Below are 21,389 nucleotides of genomic sequence, written 5' to 3'. Positions count from 1 at the left end.
TATTTCATAGGGAGTTTTGTTAGGAGAAATTTATCCCCAGTCCCTATTTTGAGCTTTAACTACTTATAAATCCTCGTGTTAACTGAAATGAGCTTTAAAATTTTGTATAATTTAAAAACTTTCTAAAAATCTGTTTTAATTCCTGGGTTTAATAAATGATTCATGCACTAAGCCTTACTTATATTCTGCCCTAATTATTACCATCTATGACTTCTTTCTAAAGATAGGTACCTATGAAGTAAAAATGTTTAGTTAGTGGGGTCCTATAGAAGGACCAAGCGAATTTGTAAGTGAATCTGAAATTGATGTCTACCCTCCAAAAATTGCTATCGAATTATTTGTTAAGAGAGACTAAGTAAAAAGAGAGGCCTGCGCCACCAAGGTGGTAGCCTAGTGGTACTGGGCAGCAATTCTAACCACAAGGTCCCAAGTTCGAATCGCTGCGGCGACGATTAAATTGTGGACCGGAGCTTACTACTTTGGCCACTGCTTGGACTTGTGGTGTAGGACCGCTCTTGAACTGCTAGTAGCCGGGGTGGTGTCGGGTGTGACGTACTCACACGTGGGACTCGAGCCAGAGCTCAGAGGAATAGCTGAGCCGGGCTCACGGGTGGGGAGGGTATGAGTAAAACCGGTCGGGGTGCCCAATATACGGCCATTTCTGCCCGCATCGAACATTCTCCTGGCGGGGCGGGGGCCCAGTGGGGGCTGCTACGCGGGGGTGGGCTTGTCCCTTCCTCCCCCCTACCCCTTTTTTTAAACAAAAAAAAAAAAAAGAGAGGCCTGCCATGAAAATTATAAGACCGTCGTGTATGTATATATATTTTCCTTTCATGTTACTATTTAAGTTTCATAAAATCAAGAGCTTGAGATATCACTCAGAATTCGATGAAAAAGTGCTAGCTTGCTAAGCTTGTAGAATTTTGGTAGTTGTAGCTAGAGGACCTGTTTCAAATCCCACCTTCACTATGATTAGAAGGTTTAGGGGCACATGAGGAAAGGCCCTCGCACTTGGTGTAGCCCATCACCTAAGAGTTCTGAAAAGAGACACACACACACACACACACACACACACACACAAAAAAAAAAAAATCCATAGGCTTAGAAATACAGCCGAAGAAGAAAGAGGACAAGGTATGATAAAGAATAGTGTTCATACATGAGGCCAGAATCTAACTGAAATGCAGTCCTTTTGTAGAAACACCGATGATCTTTATTGCAATCAACAATTACCTCAGAGTAGGTTTCCCTTGAGCAAAATTACTTTACAATAGTTATTTCACATAATTTGTTTACTTTTGCTAAAAGAAGCATAATCAGGCATCTATATAATTAGATCGATCAACAGCCAAAAGCATGTTGGCATGCATATCAAATGATATTACTCTTATTGCAGTCACAGCAAGATGAGTATCCGAATCTGCTCCTATATTAATTTCTCCGCAGACATGCCTGAAGACCAGCAGTGCAAACTTCACACACCTGCAAATATTGTTAATCCAAGTCCTCCAGCAATGGTGCACAGCAAATGGATAGTTGATTTGCAGTGTTTCCCGCTAAACCATTCTAACAAAAACATCCTTCACTGCTGATACAGCTAGCGCTGCCACTTGAAGATTCATTTGTATTTATTTCATGCATCAGGGTTAGCCATTTGAAATACCTTGGTCTTTGAAATCTTGATATTCATAAACAAATTCAATCCTTAATTGAATGAAATGGCTGTAAAACTTGTTGCATCTTGAACACCATTGGGGAACAGTTTACAACTTGAAGATTTGTATCAACTTGTTAGAGGATCCAAACCTGCTATACAAGAAGAAAGTTAGAGGTTATCCATGTATCTTTTAGGCCCCTTTTTAAATTATGTTTCATTTAAAATGAACAAGGCATCTTATATCAAATTCATTTCCACTATTGACTATTCTCTTGTACCAGATATTTTAAATTACACTGCTCCTCCCAGTGTATATGCTCGGAAAAAAAACTAATCAAAGGTTAACAATATCTACAAGGAACTTAAGCTTAATGCCAAAAATCTTATGATGAGTTTGACTCGTATATATGATAACAGATCCATTTATGAGTTACACCACACATACATAATAACAGAACATTACAAATAGCAGAATAAATAGTAAGAAGTGGAAATCATGAACACAAGTTTACCGTCAATAGGTCACACACACAAGTAATTAAATCAGATAAAAAGATGTGCCAAGAAGTAGCATCATTTGACATTTCAGAATTAATATCTTTCTATCGTAACTGAAGTATATTCTATTCTGATTGAGATAACCAAAACTGGTACTTTAGAAACTTAATGATCTGTGTCAAATGTAAGATTTATATGGCATGAACTCCTTTTCGAGTATAAGCAACTGACCCTTATCTTCAATGTTCTTGTTTAGTGAAAACTGGGCCGTCTCTGAAATTCAAGCTGTTGCCAGCATATTACTCTCATCTAGATTAATAAAATGAAAAATTGATATGTCATAAACCTAATGGCTGCATTAAATGAAGAAGTGTTAAGCATGAACTCCATTTCAAGCATGAGCAACTGGCCATTATTTTCAATGTTCCTGTTTAGTGACAAACTTCTCTGAAATTCAAGTTGTTGCCATTATACTGTTTAAACAAGTACTTTTCATCCATTTCCTTAATCATGCAAAGAGTAGAAGTATTCTTTTCACAGCTTGATCCGCCAAGACAACAGAACCTTGCCTTCTGCTATATAAACCAGTTTACCAAATTGAGCCACGGAGTCCAGAAAGACACTTTTGAAATATTAACTTAGTGGAGTTTAATCCTCAGTGAGCTTGGCTTTGAAGAATTTACACAGAGCATAAGAAAATTTCATTGCATAAAAGTAATCAGCTGTGTTGTCTAAAGTAAATTACACAATAAAGACCAACCCTTAAATCTTATATGACATGTCAAAAACTGTAGAAAGGAATAATTCTTACCACTGTCACTGTACTTGAAAGTAGACCATAAAGTAAATTCCTAACTGAATTGCTAGTGCGCGTTCAGCCAATATGAGTATTGGATCCTACAAATAAAAAAGTTTAAATTGTTCATTAGTATTAAGCAAAATGAGATTACAAGGCTTTGCAATGAGTCGAGGTCTAAGATTTAAAATGATTGAGGCAGAACATACAGGAATGCAGTCCAGTTAATCCACCAACTAGGAACAGTTGCACCAGGTTTTGGTGTAAGAAGCTCCGGCTAAGGTTTAGAAAAAGCACAAGTTATAATCTTGTACAAAGAAAATGAGTCAAATTATGACTCATTCTTACCTTCATCATGATCTTTGCAAAAATGCTGAGTCCCTCTTTTCCCAGAAAACCAGATGTTTGAAACCAAAAATAATATATTCACCTTTTCAAGATGGCATGAGAATCTTAATGAAGGAGATAGCTAGCAAAGATCAAACTTGACTTTGCTTTTGTTGCCAATTTGCTCTATCAGGAAATTCTTTGATCAGCATAGCATATGTTTGAAGACTTGGAGAGCAATTCCTTTCCTCCATGATCGATAACATCTCGGAACAGGCATCCACATGGCCCTTTCTTAGCAGGCCATCAATAAGAATTTTCCAGGCAATTTCATCACAATTGTAACCCCCGCAAAGAGTTTTGCAAAAAATAAATTTAGCTTTATCGAATTTCCCTTCATCACAGAGCCCAGAAAGAAAAAGCTGGTATGACTCCAATTCTGGTAGATAACCATATTCTTTCATGGAATCAATAAGTTCCAATGCTTCTGAGTATTTTTGTAACTTGCAGAAACAATTGACAAGAGAGGTATAAATATCTTCATTGGGAGATATACATCTCTCTTTCATATTAGAGAGCAACAGATTTGCTTCTTCCAACCGCTTCTCTTCACAGAATCCTGACATGAGGGCTGTGTACGTGTTGATACTAGGAGTGACACCATGTCTTGCCATCCCCTCCAAAAGCTCAAAGACAGTATCAATCCCTACAATCTTCCACAGATCACCATTGTCAGAAGAGATAGTACTTTCCTGCTTCCTTCTGAGCATATGTTTGAGTAAATTAGAGTAAGTCCGGTTATTGGGCATACATCCAGAATCAATCATGTGCTTGAGAGCCGAGAAAGCATGATCCATCTGTCCCATACTACCACACCCATCAATAAAAGTATTATAAGTCACCAAATCAGGAACAACCCCTTGTTTATTCATCTCTACCATCACATTTTGTGCCTCTACTAGCCTTCCTTCGCCGCAATAGGCATGAAGAATTGCAGTATAAGTGAATGCATCAGGCCCATACCCTGACAAAGCCATACGATCCAAAATCATCTTAGCCAGCCCATATTCTCCTTCTTTCAACATGTTGTCAATAATACTTGTATAAGTAACGGTTGTGGGTTGTACACCCTTTTCCAACATTTCATCTAGCAATAACAAGGCATCCTGCCATCGTTTTTCTCTACATAAACAATCCATCAGCGGACTGTAACTGTAAGAGTTTGGCAAGCAGTTCCTGGAGACCATTTTCTCTAGAAGCACACGAGCATTATCAATCCTTCCCACCTTACATTGCCCATCTATTAGTGCATTGTACATCACATCATCCACCTTTACACCTTTATCTTCGAGAGACTCAAAGAGAGAGTGAGCTTCTTCAACTTTCCCCTCGTTGCAAAGGGCACCAATTAAAATAGTGTATGTATGTTGGTCAGGGACCACATCATTCCTTTCCATCAGATCAAGCAACCTAAAGGCGCTATCTATATGACCCTCCATGCATTGCCCTTGAATCAACGTGTTGTACGTAACAACATCTGGAGACAAGCCATTCTCAAGCATTTTACTAAACAAAATCATTGCCTTGTGAACTTTTCTCTCCCGACAAAACCCATATATTAGTTCATTGTAAGTCCATGCATTCGGCTTACACCCATTCGACTCCATCAATTCTAAAACTCCAAAAGCAGCATCAATCTTCCCACTCTTGCAATACCCATCAATCAGAACAGCGTAAGTCACGACATTGGGAGCCAAACCCTTCTCGAACATCTTGTTCAACATAACCTCTGCATCCTCAAGCCTCTTCTCTTTACACAGGCAACCGATCACCACCGTGTAAGTGTAAATATTTGGCTTGCAGCCCTTCTCCTCCATCTCCTGAAACAAACTGAACCCCTCTTCCCTCCTCCCCAACCCACATAATGCCTTTATCAAAACCGTATACGTATGTGCATCCCGACGACACCCATCTTCCTCCATCTCTGAGAACAGCGCCAAAGCCTCATCCATTCTCCCAGCCTCACAGAGCCCATGGATAAGAATGGTGTATGAGACCTCATCCCTCTGACACCCCTTCTGCCGCATAACCTCAAACACCTTGACGGCACCGTCCACATCCTTACTCCTGCAGTGCCCCAGCATCAATGAATCATACGTAAACTTATCCGGTCTCAGCCCCGCATGCACCAAAGAGCTTAGGTACAGCTTTGCCGCGGCAACGTCCCCCAACCGGCAGCAGCCACTGATCATCGCATTGTAAGTCGGAAGGTTCGGCAAGACACCAGCTTTCCGCATCTCCATATACAAATATTTCATGTCATCAACCATCCCGAACCTCGCCAGCGCCAGCAACAGCGTGTTGTAGCATCGGAGACCGAGCCTGAATGCCGTGCCACCACCGCCGGCGCCGGCTTCCCGACTGATGGAGCGGAAGACGTCGAGGGCGGAGCGCATCTCGTCCACGGAACCGGATGATCTGATCATGGACGTGATGGTGGTGGTGACGAGGCGGAAGGAATTGGATCGGAGGAGGAGGGCGAGGAGGGAGGCGTAGCAGTAGGCGGAGTGGCGGTAGCCGGGGCGGCGGGAGGCCCAGCGGAAGAAGGCGAGGGCGGTGGGGGGGTCGAGGGGGAGGGTGAGGAGGAGGTCGGAGACGAGGCGCGGGGTGAGCGAGGGGGCCAGGGCTTGGAGGGCGGGTCTCTGGGGCCAGCCTGGGCGAGAGAGGAGGGCGGAGAACTCGGTGTAGGGGTCGGGGTGGAGGGGTGGTGATGGAGGGAGAGGGGAGGGGGAGGAAGAAGAGGGGCGGACGAGGAGGTGGAGGGGAGAGGGGGAGGAGACGGCGGGTTTGGGGAGGAGGGACGTCCATCTTCTTCTCATCGTCTTTGGGTTGTTTCCTCCTGTTAATGTTACTGTGCGGCAAAGGAGTGGGAGAGGATTCGAAAAAATTCTACTTTTAGGCAAAATTCTACTTGGGATGTACCAAAAAAAAAAAAGACAAAAGCTTATTCAAGAATAATAAAATTTAATAAAATAATTTAAAATTCTTTTTGATCACAATTGCTTAAGTTGGTGTTTTTAATGCCTGTAATTGACCGTGGATATATGAACGATTTTATTGTCATTTTGTATCTAGATAAATGAAGCATTTATATTGCTATTAGAATGAGAGGCATGTAGCTTGTTATTACGATTTTTTTGTTGTTACTTCGTAATTACCAATAAAAAATAATTACATGATTTTTTATTTTATTTAGATTAAAATATAAAAAATAAATTATAAATTAATAATATTTTTACATTTATATTTTTTGATAGTATAATAATATAATAATAATTAATAATATTATTATATTAGTTTATTATAATATTACAAATTAAAAGATTTTGATAGTGCAAATAGTTAGATAATTGAAAGCAATATGCAATATTTTTTATTGTCATTTTTTGTTACTCAAAATACTTTCAGTTTAGTTAGCAAATAGATGTTAAAGTTTAATAATAGTAAACAGCTTTTTATTAGCTCTACTACCAAAAACTCTAAAATCTATAATGATGCAGAGTGAGGCTTATGATAGCTATTATAGTTTTGATATGTTCTTGTTACAATAGTTGTTATGCAAGGACAATAATAAAAGTCATTTTAAAAATATAAATTATTTATTTATTTAAAAATGAAACATGTAATGCAATAATTTAATAAAGATAACCAGTAAATAGTGATAGTTATTTAATTCATTATATCTATTAAATGGAAATTCAAAAAAATCTACATCATTATATGAAAAATTGAGCACGCTACCTAGGGGTGGCAATCGGGTCGGGTCAGGCATAAACAGGTCGGGTCAAATACAGGTCGGGTCAGAAAACTATAAATCTGAACCCGACCTGTTTATTAAACGGGTCAGAAATTGCAAACCTGAACCTGACCTGTTTATTAAACAGGTAACCCGACCCGACCCGTTTAACCTGTTTAATAAACAGGTAACCTATTTACCCAACCCGACCCGACCTGTTTAACCTGTTTGCCCAACCTGACCCGTTTAACCTGTTTAGACCTGTTTAATCTGTCCAACCCAACCTGTTTAACCTGCCCAACCCGACCTGTTTAGACCTGTTTAACCTGTTTAGACCTGTTTAACCTATTTAACCCGTTTAACCTGTTTAACCCGTTTAACCTGTTTAGACCTGTTTAACCTGCCCAACAGTTAAACGGGTTAAACGGTTTAAACGGGTCCGACATCTAAAACCCGTATCCGACCCAATTAATAAACACGTTAAACGGGTCGACCTGTTTACGACCCGAACCTGTTTAGGCCAAACCCAAACCTGTTTATGGCGGGTCGAACACGGGTCGGGTTGGCGGGTCGGGTCATATTTTGCCACCCCTAACGCTACCTCATAAATTTCAAAGTGTCTGAACTTTTCAATATTTCGTGATCTCTACAGCAGAGCTAACTTGGGCCTCTTCGGGCATCATTAAAATCCTCACCGCCATCCTAATTCTCCCTCGATGAATTCTTTCGACAAAGGGAATTGATGTGTAGGCTTCCAATCCATCACCCATGATAGTTGCATTAATATTATTTTGGCGATCAATTTTGAATAGGATTTTATAAATATATGGTTGAAGAGAAAAGAGGCATCTTATAGATTTCTGAAACATTGGATTCTCTGATTTGTTATTTCTAGAGTTCTTCTTCCACATCATTTTACGTTATTCTTTATTTCTGGTGTATCTCATTTTTGTTCCTGGATGCAATATTTGTTTATTTCTGTGTTGTTCCAAATTTGATGTTTGAGTTTAGTGGCAAAAATAATTGCTTTGATTTATGTGTTTGCTTTGTAATCGCTGGGATTTGTATTTGTTGAACAGAAACTTTGTTTCTTTTTCCAAATACATGTCTGCACCATTCATGGTCAAACTTGCTTGCACAAATTACGAGGCCTTCAAGCGGTGCCCGATTCTTTATCTATTTCTGTTCCTCCTTCCACCTTGTAGCGATCCTATTATGACAGTCCTATTGTCTTTAAAAAACCTTTCTCCTCTTGCTCCCAAAAATATTTTCCATGGAGAAGATGGGAACCTAACTATAGGCAGGCTCCAGGGGATTGGCATGCCCCGGTCACTGAACTAGAGAGAGGGCTTCATTAGGTGTGAGCAAAGAGCGGGCACCAGATGAAAGAAAAAGCTCTCATGGTGTGATCTCATGATTCTCATCTAGTTCGTCATCGGTGCTGGAATCTTCAGGCTCACAGATCGGAAGGCCAACATAGCAGCCAACCTTTCCATCATCCTCTCCCGTATCATCTCTGTCCTCACCAACAAAATTAGTTGGAAGATGTTATTTATCTTCATTGAGCTATATTTAAGTGTCTATACAAAGAACATCATTGGATCATGATCAGCCTCAAATAGTCTTATGCTACAGTATTTCCTAGTCCACATAGACTATGGATTGAATACCATATGTAAGAACATAAGATTTCATCTAAAACAACTAGCAGAAAATCTTATTTAAATTCTTTAGTCTTATATAAATACTCAAAATCTACCGAGTATATAACTGACGTGGGACTAAATACACATTTGCACAGATCCTGATATGGAGAGTTGGCAGGAAGAAACGACAAGCAAAAGTATTGCTTTAGAAGCTCTAAACCTTCAAATGGTTGAATTTAATAGATCCGGAGATCACAATCCTCATCGACTAGGCTTGTTGCACCAAGAAAAAATAAAAACAAATAAAAACACTCTTGGATGTTATTAGTGGCTCTCCCCTTAGGTTAGACCATATGATTGTGATAGTTTGGGTGAGATAGGCAAAATATCTCCTTCTCAATTTTTTCAATATAATAATTAAGGACTAAGCTAGTATTTTCTCTTTTTTTACTATTTAATTGGAGTTTTATGGTGGAGGACACGTGGCCATGACAAAGGGAGAGTCCTACTTTGATGTGTGTCTTCATTTAAGTTTTGGCATTTTCCAGAGAGGAACATCTCTCATTCTCATTGCTCATACCAACTTACCAACTTAACAGTACTAGGGATTGGTAGGCAAAGGAATCCCGGGCTGTAGAGACGCCATGAAGCTTATATGCTATGACGAGCCGCCTATGACACATACCAGGATAGGATGCCCAACCCAAGCACTTGATTTTGAACCAAGCATTAGCCGTTGCCCTTTGATGGAGAATGGTAAATCATAATTTAAGAACCTCATCTAAAAAAACTAGCCGAAAAATATTATTTTAGATTTTTTAATCCTATAAGTATTCAAAATTCTTTCAGCGAATAACCAATGTAAAACTAAACACATACTCAAACCAGCTCAGCCCCAAAATTTTAACAAAACTTCGAGAGTCAAGGAGTCCACAAAAATTTCAGCCACATCCCCAAGAAGACCTCACCCAACTCCAAAAGACAATACTGTAATTGACCGACAGTTCCAACACCTCGTAGTGGCAACTAGAAAACCAAAGAGTGGAGTCTGGAGGCGTTGGATTTATATCTTTCTATCAAACCATCTAATACGCCGCATTGCTTCAGCCTCTGAAGAATAAGAAGACAACAAGAATCATAATATCAATAGCACAAGAAAACGCTAAATAATTAGATATATATCACGACGAGTAGAATTTTTTTTTTTAAAAAAAGTGAAATAATAGCACAAAGGCTCAGGATATATTATAAGCCTGCAAATCAGACTTTTAACTATTTCGAGATACAAATGTTCAGAGTCAAAATTTGCTTTGCCCCAACCTGAATCCAGTTGATAGGTCCCAATCGGTCGATCGAGCAGCCGAGGGTTTTTTCCTCCTCCCCACATCAATTCAACAGCTTGTTCTCCCTTGCTCTTCCAATACCATGCTCCTCAGACCTTTCTCTTCTTCAAGGATTTCCTTTTCTCCTCTCTGTTTGTGATCCATTTGTAAGGTTACAAAAAGAAAATATTCATTCAGGACAGAGAAAAATCTACTCTTCAATTCATAATTTAAAACTCTAATGTAAATGGGAATCTGATGGAAAAGCTAATATCATGTCCATAAATGACAGGGAGACAGGAGGATGCAGATCCCTGAAGCCCTTACCTGGCTTGTGAAATTTCCTCTCTAGAAGCGAACTTCCGTTTTTTCCTCAGCTTGGGTTTGGATGGTGATACCTTTCCTTCGCTGTGGGTTCCGCTTTTAAAACCAATCTTTTTCTTTCCTTTACCCTTCCTTGAATTTTTGAGCTGCTCAGGTTTTCCATTTGGGGCATCCTTCCGTAGCTTCTTATCGTCATCGATAGCTGCTGCCTCTTCTGTTTTTTCTGATGTGTTAGGAGCTCCTGGAGCTGCTGGTTTGGAATTGCTTAGCTTCTTCAACTGTAGGAAGCATTATGGCATTAATCAAGAAAGTTAGATACTATATCAAATAAACACATGGTGGCAATATTACCAATTGTTCTACATGGAAACAGAGATATATGCAAGCCTTGCAGAGGAGCATAATTCGGACACATGTGCAACTCTGTCTGCAGAGACTCAAATTGATGGGCAAAGAAAGCCGAGCAGGATAAACTACTGAAAAATGAGGCCTTTAAGTATGCAACCCAAAAACAGATAATTTGCTCAGATGTCAGTAATCTGAGGAATGAAGTTGTTTTGACATATGGAAAAGCATGGAAATTTGGAGATACTAGAGCTTCATATTGATGCATTCAAAAGACTTCAATATGTTTCTTCTCCTTTTGATTGATATTTTATATTTGCAGTTATACATCATTTCACATAATGATAGAGCAACTCATAAGTTCTATTAAGTTATTAAAGTACAGTTTATTTGGAAGTTTAAAACTGATGACAGAGTAGCTTCAATGGAAGATTGATTGAAATAAGGCGTCGATCACAAGTCATGGACAAGTACTCCATGATAACTTGGATCTGTTATGCAAGAAATGAGTAGATAAATGGAGAGTTTCCCAAAGGGATCAAGGGGAAAGGAAAGAGGTGAAAGGCATGACCAGAGTGTTGTGTGATAGACCATAAACTGAAAGTTAAGGGAAAGTTATACAACAGTAAGGGTGGCACTATGCAAAGGGAAAATGCAATACGGACCAGGACACTCAAGTGGGCAAAATTAGGATTAAGTTACCCTCAAGGAATTAAGGTTTTTCTTCTTGTTTTTTGGGTGCCGGGGACCAGGAACTCCTAAATGTAAGTAGAAAGAAAAAGAAATTCATTTATATAGAATGATACATCGGAATGTGGACTGAAATTGCAGGCCTGATTTCCCCCTTTTTGTTTGTGTGATTTACTGATACATCGGAATGTGGACTGAAATTGCAGGCTCGAATTCCCCCCTTCTGTGTGTGGTTCTCGTCGGAACACGCAGGCATACTCCTTGCTTCTGGGGACATTGATCCGAAGCTGATTTACTGCTTTTTTTTTTCATTTGTTTGTTGGGTGGGATGGTGTCAATGTGGGCAAGATTACCTTAATTTGAGGTGGAAAACTTGCTGGAATGATGCTCATATCAAACTTTAGCCAAGGGAATAGAATTAACAAAGGTTCAATGTGAGGCAGGATGTATAAGCGGCAAATATGGTGGAAGGACAAGATTGAATTCTTTCGGTCATCTGGGAAGAATCGCCTAAAGTCTTTGCAGGTTTCCAGGATACCTATGCTGCACAAGCCTCGTGGTTCAAAAGATCAGAAAAGGGATAAAAATGTGCGCTTACAATTGAAGATTCCCTAAAAGTAATATAGATCATTCAATTTAAAATGCATGATCCCAACTATTACATGTAGCATAACCAACTTTTACTAACTATCAGAGACTTGTTTATGTAACTCCCCCACACTTAAATTAAAACGATGCAAAGAAGGCCCATGCTAGCAAGAAAATCACTGAAATTTGCTGGCATCAGAAAGGGATGATTGTCTAATTATCAGGAACTTAGGCCACCATTAGTAATTTGCAAATGATTTGAAAGCTACTCCTAACCATAAGCCAACATATCAGCTCTGTCCGAACTTATACAAATCAACCTTTTTTTATGCCATTCAAACTTCAATCCAAGTAATTCAATATGGTAAAACAAATTATAAATCATAAACCACCATTTTTTTAATATTAGTTACAGCTCTTTCATTCCTTCCCACCAATGTACACCTTTTGTCAAATCAAGCATTTCCAAATTGTTCCCCACAATTTCCATCCAAGATGTCTTACATCAAACCTTCTTGTTCAGCCATTCTACACAAATTCATGCAACTACAACCAAGGCCTCTTGAGATACTAGTTTAACGTGTTTAGGAAACCCAACAGATTTCCATGACCTCGTCTTATACCAAATTGTAAAGTTTTCTCTAATATAATTATTCACAACATATCCTTCTAAATCATAACACGTATCTGAGAAAGCAATTTCATTTTCATATGGATCACCTTAAACATATGCACCATTTTTATCATGGAAAATTCTAACCACAATGATATATCAACGTTCTCATTTTGCAGCTTCCAAACTCATATGGCTTGCAGATCCCATGTAAGACTTCAAATTTTTATTAGCACTCTTCTGTCCTTGCAGTCTTTTGGTTTAACTGATCCTAGATAATAAATAAAATTTTAAGGTAGATTTTCAGACATCAATTATGCTCTGTGGCTTTCTATGTACTTCCAGTTTCCATTTCATTGTTATTTAAAACCTTCCCTGATCTTTCGTCCATCACATTAATTTTAGCTACAGCACATGTTCATCTTCTCCATTAGCAGCATTGTTCACAAACAACATGCACCATTCAACCTCTTCTCCAAAACTAATTTGCAACAGGTCTGAAGAGACGAGCAATTAAAATAGCTTCAGTGCTTCTTCAATCACATCCAATCTTGGTGTATAGTGTGTGCAATTATATAAGAAAAATTGTACTCCCTTATTTTATAATTTATATTTGACCTATTTTAATCTATCTATGTCTCTCAAAGTTATTGTATTTAACCAATGCTCATACAACATCTATGAATCTTCAAAGAATTAATGTACTGCCAACTTTTTATTCGTTAAAATGGCATGATATGTACTTTATTAGTGCATACGATAAGAGAATAGTTTGGTGTTTAATTCATTTTAAGATGCTCTAGATAAATTCTAATTTTATCAGTCTCACAGGATGTGATTCATGGTCCTATATTAGCTTAATTAGTCATGCTCCCTATGGAATCCAAGATACATATCAACAATAAATGATATTATTACAGGTGCATGAGTGCAAGGCAAAGCACAGCGCTAGTTCATAGCCAAGCAGTCAACTTTGTACGCTGTAAGCATGAAATAACACAAGATACTATCTTTTGAATATAAATCACCAAAAAATGAGTTGAACCTTTTTCATTTGATATATTTTAGAAAATCATTTACCTTCGCCACAAAAAATCCTTCCATGTTGTTTACATGGGGATAAAACCGCCTTGTTTTTTCCAAAGAGGGATGAAACCTATGCTCCCTAAAGCGGATGAATCTGGACAAAAAGAAACTTGCAATGAAGTTCAAACTATTATAAGAATATAATGAACATAAAATTTTACTAAATTCCTATAAATTAACATACCCTGAGCGACCAAAGTCCAATCCACATGGCACAATCTTTACATCTCTCTTTCTAAGTGCATAGTCTATAATAGCTTCATTCTGCACAATATAAAGGAATGCCTTAAAAAGATAACACATTAATCTTGAATTTTGATTAAGTGACGAGGCATTCATGTTCTTTATACAAACCTCTGGAATCATCACAGAGCAAGTTGAGTAGACAACATATCCCCCTGATTTTGAATTAGCATCCACTAAATCAATTGCTGCTAAAATCAGTTGCTGCAAGAAATATTAATACACAATCAGGAGACCATTATATAATAGCCCATCTGAATTTGAATATTTGGAGAGCATAAATCAGAAAATATACATGAAAAAATAAATAGATAATTGGATATCAAGCAGATGGTTTTGATAGGTGAGGTGGTAATAGGTCCCAAATAAGTCCCTCACCTGATAAACAAATCAAGAGAGACTGTTCACAAATATAAACAGCTGATACTTTTTTCAGAAAGTCATGGAGTAGCCCAAGAGAAATAATATCATTTTTGCCACTACAGAATGGATTAGTCCTAGTCCAGTAACAGAGACCATTTGTCAGCATGGTGTACATGATATGTTTTTCGGTATCAGCAGTAATGTTAAACATGATAAGGAATCTGTGATTTGTTTAGATAAATCAATTGTTCTTTTAATTAAAAGATATAACATTAAAAGAATCTAGAAAATAAGAACTTCGGTCACTTTTGCAAATGTTAGCATGTATTATTGTATCTTTGACAACTCTTTTGTCTCTCATTGTGTGTGCGCGGTAGTAGTTTACACAAGAAAACATAATTTAATTTGCATGACATGTTTCAATATTATGAACCTTAAGTACTAATAGGTTCTCTAGAATCTAGATTAATGTTCATACTTCATCTAGAGAAACATTAAAAACATTTAATCAAGTAAAACTAGAATAAGAGCAGCCCTAAGCTCAACCCAGCAACAAACGACAAGCCTTTTTAGGGATATTACCATTGCTAAGTGCTTCAGAGGACATGATAACAGAAAAAAGAAATGTCAATCAAGTCTCAATCCTAAAAATTGGAGAAAGGCATGATCTGATATTTTCATTAGTGTCAAAGAAACATCACCTACTAAAGAAAATGCAAATTTACCTTTTGAAGAAAAGCACAATTTTGTACATCTTCAATGGACTTGGATGTTTTAATAGATTGTTGATCTGGGCATACAGTCTTCAAAGAATAAAAAGGTAATGCACTTATTAGTTGAACAGTTCATACAAAAAACAAGGAACTTCATGCTGTGATAAAAGGTAACTTGCTAAACTCACCCCAGTGCCGGTGCAGGGGGCATCCAGTAATACTCTATCAACAGAATTTAATCCGAGAATCTTCGGTAGCTGAACTCAAAAGATACCACATCATAAATAATACTTCAATTCTCTAGTTAACCAATGCTCTATCTCTTGTATTCAGCAAAAACAATCCTCAGTAATTATTGCAATACTTTGTTCTACTAAACAAGCAATTATATCCAAAAAATCATTTTCATCATTATAAAACAGATGAAAGCATGCAAACGCAAAGCACCCAAAAAGACACCAGGTCAATGAATGATCTATGCCGACACAACAAATCGACGAACCCAAATTCACTCGAGATAGACATTTAGAAAAATGAGCAGAGACATTTCTTTGAAAAAAAATATATTAATCAAATGAAAATAAGAATATGGTCTGTACAGCATGAGATGTAACAAAACACATCAATCAAGAACACTAAAAAAGATACCAGGTCGATGAATGATCTATGCCGACACAAAAAATCGAAGAACACAAATTCACTCGAGATACTTAGAAAATGAGCAGAGACATTTCTTTGAAAAAAAATATATAATATTGATTAAATGAAAATAAGAATATGGTTCGTGCAGCATGAGATTTAACAAAATACACGAATCAAGAACACCCTTAGAAAAACAGAGATTAAAAATTTCAATTCATTTAGTTTTAAGAAAAGGCACAAAGCATAAAAGCCACTAAACAGAGAAGATCAGCCAGCTATTCATGTTAAGAAACAACAGCATACAGCTGATATTCAGCACCACATAAAAGGTAAATTTGTCTACAAACTAACCTCCTTCCCATCATAGTTGCACACTACAGTGTTTGTCACACCCATACGATGTATGTTGGCTAGTAGTGACTTCAGCCTTGGTTCCTTGTACTCATTTGCATAAATTACTCCTGGAATATTGAAGCAACTTTCAAGAAAACATTTAAAAAATAGAGATAATGCACAATGAAATAAACAATGACAAAGAAGATTAACAGCTTGGAAATAAAAAGGCCAATGTTAGCTCAGAAAAACATTGATTTGATAACATGCCTATCTAATCAATCATTAGAGTTTTCAGTTTTAGGTTATGGGACCATCTACTAATCAATTAATATGCAAAAAATAGAAAAGGCAGATCCTTATCTGCAGCTGCATCTCAGATAGGAAAGATGAGATAAGGTACACATAATGAAGGTTTGTATGAGATATCTTTAAGTTGTGAATTACAAATAACAAATACTTTTTTGAATTATCAAGATTAGCATCAGCTCCGCTTATACATTTCATCAAATACAGAATTTTTTTAAGGAAATTTGGCCACCATAGTGTTGTTTACAAAAAGGCAACTCAGATTAGAAGATCACAAGTACTTCTATATCATTGATACTAAATTGTTTTAAATATTAGTATGGAAAGATATATTGTGTGCATGGCTACAACTAGGGTGGCAATTTCAGACCTGGGCCCGCCAACCCACCTGAAGCCATCCGAAATAATGCAAACAAGATTGGTAAAACTAATTTAAAGAAGTATATCAGTTAGGGAAGCAACCACTTAAGTAGAATATAAGTTGCACTTACCAGTGTTCTTCATAAGAGCTGCAATGTATGTTGTCTTACCACCTGGAGCAGCCCTGAAGGAGCATATAATAATATTATCAAGCACAAAAATGTGGAACAAAACTAACATGTAACATTTAAAATTGATTTTTTTTTTTTTTGGAAAACAGGATAATAAAGCAACCAATCTTCTTTGATAATACTCAACCCCTTTAATTATCAACTTATAGATTTAAAAACATTTAAACAGTGCCTCATTACTAAGACATTCCCACTGCAACAACCACTTGAACAAAGACAACTTCAGCGCACATGAAGATGCCTGCCAAGTGCATAAGAGGAACCAATGCTGCAACCGTATCTTGATGGATACTATTGCAAGCACAAACCATTTCAGATTATCATCAAACAGATTGCGTCTCAAAGGTTCCATTTCTTTCTTTAAGTCAATGTTTCAGGGTTTAGTTTCTTTGTTTCATAGAATTGACTAGTTTGGGGAAGCTCAGAAGCACATCATCATTTTGTTACTTGGGAACATCTTTTGTTTATCACTACAAATCAGCATTAAGATTATTCTTTGCCTATAAAGGTGTATTGGAGCTTGAAGCTTGGAAGCAATAAGCTTGAGAGAAAGAGCCTAACCCCCCTTGCTTAATTAAACAAAGTGCAACCTGTAAGGTTTAGATTAGGGTCGGTGGAACCATCCTGAACTGGGCGGTTCCGGCCATTCTGAGCCGTACCGGCAGCTCACCGGTACGGTTCCGGCAACGGAAACGAAAAATATTGCCGGAGGCCGAGAAGGAAAAGGAAAGAGAGGAAAGAAAGAACGAGCGGGGAAGGGAGGAAAAGAAAGGCAGGGAAGCCGGCGAAGGGTGGCGGACGCCGGCGAAGGGTGGCGGAGGCCGACGCCTAGGGGGGAGGTAAGGCCATGGCCGTTTTTCCTGTTTCGAACGAAACAGGGGACTGGTCCTACCTAGGCGCCGGCCTCGGCCACCATCCATCGGCCTCCTTCTCTCTCCATCCCCCTCTCCCCCTTCTCTCTCTCTCTTTTTCTCTCCCACGATCTATGTCGCCTGCTCCTTTGTCGGTAAAGGCCTAGCACGGCACAACACGGCCCGGCCCGTACCTACTTGTGTCGCCTGAAAACCGGTACGGTGCCCGGTACGGTGCCGGTTCCGCCGACTCTGGTTCTTATTAAAGTGACCAAACACCTACTTCTGCCAGAATTAGATTCAAGGTCCCCATTTTTCTCGAGTTACGTACTGTAAAGTTCCACCTTTTCTACCAAACAATGTTAGAGTGCGAATGATAAAGATGGTATGAAACTCACATAGCCTAGAAGCAAAAAATTATATTTTGGGGCCAGCATTTAGTTACAACATCACCACCTACAAAGAATATTGGCTCACAACTGATTTGCAGTTTAACTTCAACACCCGGCAGAGGAATCAGATTGGGTTGCGTACCAACTATATTTAAATCCACATGTATTCAAGTTTGGATTGAATTTGAAGTCTGGTCAGGGAAACCGGGCACCTATGTTGCCTTTTCCTAATTAACATATTTTTCTTATGGTGAGAAACACAAGAGAATTTATCATTTTTTCAAACAGGGCAGTTTGATTCTAGACAGTACCCACAAGTCTGAGTCATCATAAATGACTAAACGATATTTCTAACTTATTCAATTATGATAAAATCTAAAGTGGCCATGCTTTATGCAATTATGTAATAAGAGTTTTCATTTGTGATGAATAACAGTTAACTGAATGAAGAAGAAATGAAGTTCTCTGATACAAGAATAAACAACTTTCTTCAAGCATAGGCCCAGGACATCTTACGCCATATCAACAATTCGTTCCTTTTCTTGGGGAGCAAGAGCCATAACAGGTAAAAAAGAATTTGCAGCTTGTCTCTGCACAAATATTAGCCTTAAAATATTAATCATCTTGCTCAAGAAAATTCAGAAACACTGATGGAGAAAAATAATAAGATCATTATAGAGTTGCAACATTACCATGTAGTGCCCAGCCAAATATTCAGGTGTTGCACCAGTAGGCACTTGTGACTCATACACAACGAGCCCAACCTGTCATTTTTACATCATGAATGGCTCTTTGTACTCTCAGTAACAAATTTATATGTGCAAATTAAACAACTAAACAATCATTTGTACCTTAGACCACTTCCCTACTGGGTCTAGATTCACCCCTCTATTTATTAGAACACCAGCAAGATCCCGCCTCCGAGTCTATACCAAAAACAAAATATGGAGTGATTAAGCACATACAACTAAATAAGCAACTTACACAAAACTAAAAAAGAACAGTGTTAAAATCTACATGGAACTTGCTAGATGAAAATTATCTATTTAAAGGCAGCACAAATGGGCATAATGCCAACTCAATAATTACATTTTCATTAAACCAAAACAATATGCAATGAGTACCTTCAAAGTGTTTGTACGCAAGCATTCAGGTCTGTTCTTCTCAAAAGCCTCCAGTAGTTCAATGAGCTCAACAGCTGGGAACATCTAAGAGAGAATAAATTACAAAAAGTAAAACAATGGAAAAGGCAAGAAAATCGGTAATTGTAGGCACAAAGACCGAGAAAAGGCAGAACTTCTAGATACCTCAATGAAAGTATCAGCTAGAAACTCATTATAGCCATAATAAGCCATTATGTCCGCCTTAAGCTGATCAATGTAATCCTTCCGCGAGGCACCCTCCTGCCTCAGAGTCTTGAAATTTGTGAGCACACGGACAACTGGACAGACAATAAACCCAGCCGAATTCAATCAACCAAAAGCAAATGAACCGTTTGAGAATTATCAGGAAAAAAGCAATTTTGAAAGCTCAGAGTATTGGAGATCAATCCTACGCACTCTCTTTTATCCTCCGCTGGAGATTTGAAAGGTTTGGTGGCAGACGAGCTTCTTCTTCGAGCTCCTGAAAGCAATATTTCCCACAAAAACGAGCTAATAAATCCAAAATTAAGCCAGAAATAGGCAAAAGAAGAAGCAAATTTACTAAAGATAACCTCTTTTGTCGGCAATCTGAACTCATCCGACTCTTCCTTTATATTGAGCCTCAATTCCTCATCTGCCTCCACCTCTGCCCTCGCTCTCGCCTCATCAATCGCTCTTGACTTCGCCTCTAAATCAGACTCGTCCGACTCTGACCTCAATTCCTCTCCTTCCTCTGCAATAACCCAATAAACAATAACAATAAGTCCCGTCCCCGAACTCTACTCCCCAAAAGAACACAAGAATGAGTATGTATGTGTGTGTGAGAGAGAGAGAGAGATGGAACCATCGCTGCCTCCAAGGAAGTCATCGGTGAAGGGATCCCCATCGGAGGAGACGTCCGATCGAGATTGCTCGTCGTCGAGGTCGGACACTTGGCTGCCGTCTTCCTCCTCCTCCTCCTCGTTGTCGGAGGCGGAATCACCGTCAAGGGATTCCATCTCTTCGGGAAGTTTGGAAGAGAGAACGTCTCCCTCGCCCTCCTCCTCATCGACCTTCCCCTGCGGTCTCTTCTCGTTCTTCTGGGAATTGGGATTCGGAGGCTTCGCCATCGGCATTTGGTAGCAAAGAGGAGCGGGCGAAGAAGAGAGCAACAGCGAAGGGGGCTTAGGGTTTATGATTTCCAACGGAACCGGAGATCAGGTTAAATTTTAATAAATTTAGCCGAGGTTTACTTTTGCCCAATAATTCAACGCATAACTTAACAAAATATTAATTAAATCATTAATTTTTAACAAGACCCAAATATCATATGAAAAAAAAAACCAAAAAAACCTTTCAAAAATGTTCTTAAGGTTTAGATTTATTATTCTTGCATTTAATATTTTGTAAAACTTACACTCCCATCCATTTAAATTGACAGCATTAGTATAAAATCAAAATTATTTCTATAAGAAAATAGAGCTTCTCTTTCACTTTCCTCACTCTCGAAACTCTTCAAAGTACTGTATCTTTAAGAGTTTGTTTTTTTTTTTTAAGATTAACAGGGTAGGGGTTATTTTCCGCTTTACCACCCCACCACGAGTATCCCTTCTCAACGAACATTACTTTTCGATGAGCGATTAACAACAAACTTCCTTCTCAATCGACATCCAATAACAAGCATCCTTCCCGACCAGTCTCCGTCCTTCTTGATCAAGTTTTATTCTCGCTTTTCTGCCCACCACATCATAGAAGTCAGGGATATCAATGTATTACTTGCTAATTTTGAGTTCTATTTATGTAATACTGTAGACATAATTTTTTAACATTGTCATTGTAGATTTCTCTATCCACATATGGAGCTATAATAGTTTTGACGGCCTATCATAAAAAAGATCCAAATCAGTATGTACGTGAGAACTCTTCGGATGCAGCACCAGTGTGGGGAAAGAGGAGAAGAAGGAAGAACAAGAGAAGGAGAAGGAAGAAGAGGTTGTAGAGACGCAGGAAGAATAGAGGAGGAGAGGAGAAAAAGAGAAGAAAGAACGTAGGAGGAAGAAAATTCCAAATCACTTCATTAAAATCCTAATCATGAAAATAGTCCCCTATATATAGGGCCAAATAAACACGATTAACATAAAACCCCCTTACACAAAAATAACTCCTAATAAGCCCACAAATAA

At 38.3% G+C, this 21,389-nt stretch overlaps 2 protein-coding genes across 7 annotated transcripts; both read right to left on the bottom strand.

Annotated features, from left to right (window-relative positions):
- Positions 1 to 1,190: 1,190 nt before the first annotated feature.
- Positions 1,191 to 6,192, bottom strand: LOC120106922 (pentatricopeptide repeat-containing protein At5g65560). 3 transcript variants are annotated; one of them, XM_039120011.1, is made up of 4 exons: positions 3,300 to 6,192; positions 3,161 to 3,228; positions 2,967 to 3,052; positions 1,191 to 1,806 (listed from the first exon to the last, which is right to left on the bottom strand). In XM_039120011.1, the coding sequence occupies exon 1, from the start codon at positions 6,155 to 6,157 to the stop codon at positions 3,431 to 3,433; it is 2,727 nt and encodes a 908-aa protein (XP_038975939.1). In that variant the 5' UTR covers positions 6,158 to 6,192; the 3' UTR covers positions 1,191 to 1,806; positions 2,967 to 3,052; positions 3,161 to 3,228; positions 3,300 to 3,430. The 3 variants fall into 3 exon arrangements, with proteins under 3 accessions (XP_038975939.1, XP_038975940.1, XP_038975938.1); XM_039120012.1 differs by having other exon boundaries at positions 3,382 to 6,192; XM_039120010.1 differs by having other exon boundaries at positions 3,161 to 6,192.
- A 3,371-nt stretch (positions 6,193 to 9,563) lies between these two features.
- LOC103716461 (25S rRNA (cytosine-C(5))-methyltransferase nop2-like) lies at positions 9,564 to 20,406 on the bottom strand. 4 transcript variants are annotated; one of them, XR_003387451.2, is made up of 17 exons: positions 20,072 to 20,406; positions 19,800 to 19,960; positions 19,645 to 19,708; positions 19,393 to 19,526; positions 19,210 to 19,293; positions 18,937 to 19,011; positions 18,778 to 18,849; positions 18,602 to 18,675; positions 16,783 to 16,835; positions 16,001 to 16,110; positions 15,196 to 15,264; positions 15,020 to 15,097; positions 13,873 to 14,135; positions 13,683 to 13,782; positions 10,370 to 10,644; positions 10,041 to 10,192; positions 9,564 to 9,830 (listed from the first exon to the last, which is right to left on the bottom strand). XR_003387451.2 is itself a non-coding variant. In XM_008804470.4 (17 exons), the coding sequence occupies exons 1-17, from the start codon at positions 20,340 to 20,342 to the stop codon at positions 10,153 to 10,155; spliced, it is 1,833 nt and encodes a 610-aa protein (XP_008802692.2). In that variant the 5' UTR covers positions 20,343 to 20,406; the 3' UTR covers positions 9,864 to 10,152. The 4 variants fall into 4 exon arrangements, 3 of the variants coding, with proteins under 3 accessions (XP_008802692.2, XP_038975948.1, XP_026664025.2); XM_008804470.4 differs by lacking the exon at positions 9,564 to 9,830 and having other exon boundaries at positions 9,864 to 10,192; positions 13,873 to 13,952; positions 14,043 to 14,135; XM_039120020.1 differs by lacking the exon at positions 9,564 to 9,830 and having other exon boundaries at positions 9,864 to 10,192; positions 20,072 to 20,186; positions 20,274 to 20,406.
- Between the last annotated feature and the right edge of the window lie 983 nt (positions 20,407 to 21,389).

The sequence above is a fragment of the Phoenix dactylifera genome, unplaced genomic scaffold (genome assembly GCF_009389715.1).
Source record: "Phoenix dactylifera cultivar Barhee BC4 unplaced genomic scaffold, palm_55x_up_171113_PBpolish2nd_filt_p 000692F, whole genome shotgun sequence".
NCBI classification, from domain to species: Eukaryota; Viridiplantae; Streptophyta; class Magnoliopsida; order Arecales; family Arecaceae; genus Phoenix; species Phoenix dactylifera.
The sequence above is the reverse complement of the archived record's forward strand: the minus strand, read 5'-3'. Positions and strand labels throughout refer to the sequence as shown.

What these genes read in the sequence shown, in the direction of transcription:
- LOC120106922 (XM_039120010.1), bottom strand. Translation starts at nt 6,157, where the DNA reads ATGAGAAGAAGATGGACGTCCCTCCTCCCCAAACCCGCCGTCTCCTCC.
- LOC103716461 (XM_026808224.2), bottom strand. Translation starts at nt 20,342, where the DNA reads ATGCCGATGGCGAAGCCTCCGAATCCCAATTCCCAGAAGAACGAGAAG. An exon ending in TGCGTACAAACACTTTGAAG is followed by an intron (nt 19,012 to 19,209) that starts GTACTCATTGCA and finishes TTTTTGGTATAG; the next exon opens with ACTCGGAGGCGGGATCTTGC. An exon ending in AGCTCTTATGAAGAACACTG is followed by an intron (nt 16,111 to 16,782) that starts GTAAGTGCAACT and finishes TCAATATTCCAG; the next exon opens with GAGTAATTTATGCAAATGAG.